General features: G+C 35.5%; 1 protein-coding gene across 1 annotated transcript; it reads left to right on the top strand.

The window, feature by feature from the left end:
* Positions 1 to 2695: 2695 nt before the first annotated feature.
* Positions 2696 to 4998, top strand: LOC148285841 (protein FAR1-RELATED SEQUENCE 5-like). Its single transcript, XM_088246555.1, has 2 exons — positions 2696 to 2850; positions 2986 to 4998. Exon 2 carries the CDS (start codon positions 3010 to 3012, stop codon positions 4996 to 4998), a length of 1989 nt encoding a protein of 662 aa, XP_088102681.1. The 5' UTR covers positions 2696 to 2850; positions 2986 to 3009.
* Positions 4999 to 6304: the final 1306 nt, after the last annotated feature.

A 6304-nucleotide genomic window follows, 5' to 3' on the forward strand; every position in this document is an offset into this window, starting at 1 on the left:
TTCAAATGAACGGTTCAGATTTAAGTAGGAAGTTTTGTTACAACCGGGTTAAAATTACCCATCACAAAATGAGCAACCCAGAACTTCTCTCTCATCTCTTCTCTTTTCTTTGAAATAGAGGTCAAAAGTCTTAGGTCTGAAACTTCCTCTGGAGACAAACAAGAGCTGCCCCTTTCCAACTTCCAGAAATTGAATTTGCTGCTCCAAAAAGAAAAAAAACGAAGACACTCAGCTGTGGAGGATGTTGCTGAAGGAGGAGGAACAAGGGTTGAAGCCCACAGCTCAATTCTTTCACTGGTATGTGATTTTTCAGCCTTATTGCAAACTCTTTTATTCAAAAAATATTCTGTTTTGTTAAACCCCTATCATTAATGTTGCAGAAAATGGTTCATCATTACCCATTACAACAACTATAACTTGAGAACTCTCTTATTTTGTCTTTGTATCACAAAAATTATTTGCAAGATCTTCATAGTAGAGAGAAAAGAAGAAAAAGAGAAACATGATATGTTGAAAGAGCCTCCATTTCTGAACAAGTAAAACCCAAGTTTTCAATAACTTGCAGTACTCTTCTTCAACTCCAACTGCGATGGTAAGTGTTAAGCTCATAATTTCATACATATACATGCCCAATTTACTTACTTCTTTTGCTTAGTTTCCTATAATTCTAAGTTATTTGCCTCCCTTTGTGTGTTTTGTAGGCAAATAGAGCAAGAGAGCATAATTCATGCAATTCAAGCATGTTAAGGCCTAATTTGGATGAATAGATGAAGAGCTTAAAGACAAACTCATTTTGGCTACAGCCCCCTGCCAGTCCAGTTCCGTAGGTCACATTGCAATATTTGTTTCAGCAACCTACATAGCTCGAATGAGGCCACATTCTTCATGAAAGTTGTTCCAATTGGTGTGTACTATAACATATCCAAACTTCAGCCCCATTGGATAAATCTGGAGTCCGTTACCTAGCAAACACAGAACCATGCTCAGGATGGATCTTATCAGCGCGGAAAATGAGTTAGCAATTTGTTTCGGCCTTAACTTCTTCCTCCGACCTTGGATTGGCCCAAATAACATATGGCTGGAAAGAAGACATTCTGAACTTCAATTTTGAGTGCTTAAAGTCCTAATTTGATTAAGAGAAGCCCAAGTTGTAAGCCCTTGAAGTTGCTGGTCATGCTGACCTCAGCATGTGCTGGTTGGATGCTTGGTCATGGTGAGCTAGGTATGAGCTATCATTTATGGTTGGAAGCTTGGTCATGGTGACATGAAGATGAGCTAGGGCTGCTGGTGGGATCTATTGGTGAAGTGCATCAACCAATTCAAGATTTTCTAATACAAGTGCATCACCCAATTTAGATTTTCTAATACAAGTGCATCAACCATTTCAGATTTTATAAAACAAGTGTTGTATGCATTAGCCATATTGAATTCAGATTTTCACTTCCCCTAGGCCTATAAATAGGGAAGTTCTCTAAGCTTGTAAACACACCCCAAGGGGGGGAGCTCTCAAACACTTCTCTAGAGCTCCCTTCCCTTCTCTCCCTCAAATTCTCTTAGTTTCATTTTCTAGTTTTCAATTGTTGTAATGAAATATTTGTGCTGAAATTTTCCTTAAGTTTTTCCTTAGTTCCACTTTACTTTTCATTATGTAAATTCTTTTCTTTAGTCTCAAGTTTGATTAGTTTCCAAGTTTCAATTATGGTTCATGTTCTTATTCATTATGCTTATAAGTTAATATGCTAGTTTGAATGATTGATCACCATTAAGGCTTGCATGTTAGCTATCTTGGTTTGAATTAAGAGTATACACCATGCTTTAATTCGAATTGAACTATGAATAGGAAGAGTATGTATGGACATTCGACAACAGGGATTAGATACATGCTTGGTTGTTTAAATTGTTCTTCTATGCTTAATGGGTTCCTAATGCTTAATTTTAGGTTAGACAACAAATGATCAAATTAGGGAATTAGGAACACAAGGTTATGACCACACACCATGGCTTAATCATACATTAGCTAGAATCAATCCGTTAATCTAATTGAACTTGGGAACTTATCTGCTTGAGTAAGTTATTTTCTTTCTTCCTTGTTTTATTTATTTCCTTTCTTTTTCATTTCTGTTTTGTGTAGGAAAAATGAATTGGATCATTCAATCACCAATCCTCGTGGGATCGACCTCGCACTTACATACGCTATACTACCGAACGGCTCGTGCACTTGCGAGTATCACAAGTTGAGGATGCAACTGAATCCATTTTGGTGCAGCTGTATCTACACAACAGTAAGTCAAACACTCCAAAACCACTTCTCTTTGTTTCTTTGTTTCACTGATTTTGCTTTTAATGTTTTCCAATTTCTTGTAATTATTATTATTTTTTGTTCTCTTTTGTATTTATATTTCATTTGAAAAATTGATTTTTACAATTTTATTTTATTTTCATACATAAATATTCTTTCTTGCGTTTAACCCCTTACTGCTTTGGGTTTTATTATGATGCCTTTAGTATATTGGCTTTAAGCTTTGTTGAATCAATACTTAATAAATAATGAAAATAACAACACGTTAATCTAATGGTGATCTTTATGGGTCTTGCATACATACAGTAAAAATAAGTTCTCTAAAAATATCTTGGGTTTGTCTTACCTCAATTTATTTTATGACTTTTTAATAATTGATAATTTGCTACAGGTTGACACAAGTTTGCATCTTAATTTTCTATATGTGCTCTCATGGAAAAGTTTGATTGAATCAACATGGAGGAGACAATAAAAGGAAAGCAAAAAACGCAAGGATCAATTTTGCTCCATAACATAGGGGAGTTGCATTCAAATTCTTGGATTTGTTGCTGGTAAGTTTTTTTTTAGAAAATCATTATAAATGTCTTTGTTTTCAACTGATGATGGTACAAAATTTAAATTGCTTTCATATTTATTTTGTTTTGTTTTAGCTATTTCTGAAATGTTTGATTCAAATGTTATGGAAGGTATCAATAATCTATGTGAGTAAAATGGTTGGGGACTCAGAGGAGAATGATGATTGTGTAATCATTGATGAAATGATTTACATACCTGAAGTCAGAAACGAGGAAAGACCAAAAGTCGGGATGAAGTTCGATTCACTTGATTCCGTTTATGATTTCTACAATAGATATGCGTTATTGGCTGGCTTTAGTATTCGACGCCATTCCAGCGGGAGGGAAAAATACAGTAAAGAAATTCTAAGAAAAGAATTTGTATGTTGCAAACAAGGTGTGTTTAAAAAAGAAGAGCCTAGGGTGATAAAAAGACACCGAGGGGTAAGTAGATGTGGTTGCAAGGCTAGGGTTGTTGTTGTGAAGGTTTCTGGGTGCAAACAGTATGCTTTCTCTCTCGTTGTAGAGGGACACAATCATACGATGACACCCCAAGAAAGAGTGCATTTTATGAGATCACACCGTCATATTTCAGAACCTGCAAAGCTACTCACAAAACAACTCGGTTCAGCTGATATACCTACTCATAAAAAGATGAGTATTTTGGAGGTGCAATCTGGAGGAATGGAGAAAATTGGTTTTACCAAAAAGGATATTTACAATTTTGAATATTATGAAAGTAGCCTAATGAAGAACCATGATGTTGAACTGGTGACTGAGTATTTTTTAGCTGAACAGAAAAACAATAGATCATTTTATTTCAAGATTGAGGGAGATTCCAATGACAGGCTTACTCGATGTTTTTGGGCAGATGCAACTTCTAGACGAGCATACGGGTTTTATGGAGATGTTGTTGTGCTCGATACCACATTCAACACGAACCGATATGGCTTGCCATTTGCACCAATGTTGGGGGTTAATAACCATGGTCAGACTATTGTTTTAGCTTGTGCATTTTTAAGTAAGGAAACGACTGAGTCATTTATTTGGATGTTTGAGGAGTTTAAGAAAGCCATGCCAGGTGGTGAGCCAAAAATGATCATTACAGATCAAGATGCAGCTATGGCTAGAGCGATTTTTGAAGTATTCCCCACTACATTTCATCGACTTTGCATATGGCACATCACAACCAAGTTCTCTGATAAACTACCACGGATTGCTTATGAGGAATATTGGAAAGAGTTTAAGGAAACCATCTGGGAGATTGACAATATAGATGAATTTGAAGAAAAGTGGCATGCAATCGTTACAAAATCTGGTTTGACTGACCATCCATGGCTAAGTTCAGTTTTTGATTTGCGAAAATCATGGGTTCCAGCCTATGTAAAACATGTTTTTGCTGCTGGAATGTCAAGTAGTCAAAGAGCAGAAGGCTCTCATGCATTTTTCAAGCAATATATATCAAGGAGAAATTCATTAATGGATTTCATAACACGATTTCAAAGGGCACTTTCCCATCAACGTCAAAATGAGTTACTTGCTGATCAGATTGATGCATTTGAAAAGCCTCAATGTGCTCTATTGATGACAATGGATAAACAAATGGCTGAAATATACACAAAGGCAATGTTCCAAAAGTTTGAACAGGAGCTAATGCAAAGTTTACCGTGTTTCATGGAACTGAAAATGGATGATGCTTCCAAAGCTATCTATAAAGTGAGTGAAAGGAAAAGGGGGAAAACAAGAGTGACAGAAGTTGTATATGATAAATATTTCGATCAATGGTCGTGTAGCTGTAAAGGATTTGAATTTATTGGGATTCTTTGCTGCCATGCACTGGCATTGTTAAAAAGAGAGCAAATTGAATATCTGCCCAATAAATACATTTTGAATAGATGGAAGAAAACTGCAAAATCTGGATTTGTGTCAGATTCAAATGGCAATGAAATTAAAGATTGTGAGAACAGTTCTCTCCTAATAAAGCGAAGTAGAATGTCCATACTTGCTTCAGATGTAATTGAGCATGCTTTAATGTCCGAAGAAGGTTGTGAGCTATTGTCGAATAATCTAAACGATACGCGGGTGACATTGAAGTTATTGAATGATGGGGTCAGTCCAAGCAAAGTTGGAGGGTCCCAAACATGATATTTGAAGGACCCTAAGAGAGTAACGCACAAAGGAAGCTCAAAACGAGTAAAGGGAGCAAAGGAAAAAGGAATGGAGCGAGGGATCCGACATTGTCAGCAGTGTGGACAAACTAGTCATGATATAAGACGATGTCCAAGAATGGCGAACACACCGTAAGATTGTACAAATATTTATAAATAATAGCTAAAATTCCAAGTGGTTTATTTTATTGTAATATTATGCTTGGTGTTTATGCAGGACATCCCCGTCAGAGAATGAAGAATCAACTCCGATCAATCTTAGTGACCCGTTATTCGATGAATTTGATAGCATGCACGGACCTACCAAGTGATTTATGTTTCTACTATACGAAGCTCATTTTCCGTCAATATTCGTGAGCATTTTGAAATATGATTCAATAGTAAGAAATCTTATTATTTTGTGTTGTTTCGTTTTGTATCAGCTTTTGTGTTTTTTCCTTGATTGGTTTTGGTTTTCTCTAAAGTTTTTTTGTTTCTCGATTGGTGGTGTTAATTTATTGGAGCCTTGCTTTCTTGCTTTCTTTTGCCTTTGTATTTTTCTGATGTTAGGTGTTTTAGGATTTTTCTTTCCTTTCAATAATCTCTCTCTTGAGATATTTGACTCTTTTTTTTTAATGACAGTTGGACCCAGATTTTTGGCTTATGGAAGATTGTTGTCATTGAGAACCTTCATCAATTTGGCTGTTTTTTATGAGAGTTGGACCTATCAACTCTTAATTTTGACGGTGCACATGTAAGGCTATCACATCCTTTTTTGAGAAAAGATACACATTCGGTGTATATTGCATGTATATTACGTGTATATTGTTTGTCTATTGCTTGTTATTGCAAGCTTATTAACTGTGTATTGATTGTTCATTGTCTTTGTATAGCCATTTATTGCCTTTTATGGTAATACAAAGGCAATTCGGGGTAATACAGTGGCAATATAAAGGCAATTGGGGGCAATGCAGTGGCAAAATGAAGGCAATTGGAGGCTATATAGTGCCAATACTAGAGCAATAGGAGACTATACATTGGCAATACAAAAACTCCAATAGTCCACGATTTTGTAAACATTGCTATCTGAAGGATACATGAAATTTTGTGACAAGGTTATGAGATTATTTTGTACTAGTTATATGTTGTTGTTTGTATTTGTTCATCTGCTACTTTTGTTATCTTTCTTTATACTCTATGTTTGTGGAATCCCTCAAAGTAAACATATACTAAGAAAAAAAAATTAGAGTGAAGATATAATCACTCATATAGACAAGGAAAAATATTCAGTAATATTTTAAAAT

Source organism: Prunus avium, unplaced genomic scaffold (genome assembly GCF_965620075.1).
Source record: "Prunus avium unplaced genomic scaffold, drPruAviu1.hap1.1 HAP1_SCAFFOLD_1422, whole genome shotgun sequence".
In the NCBI taxonomy this organism is placed as follows: domain Eukaryota; kingdom Viridiplantae; phylum Streptophyta; class Magnoliopsida; order Rosales; family Rosaceae; genus Prunus; species Prunus avium.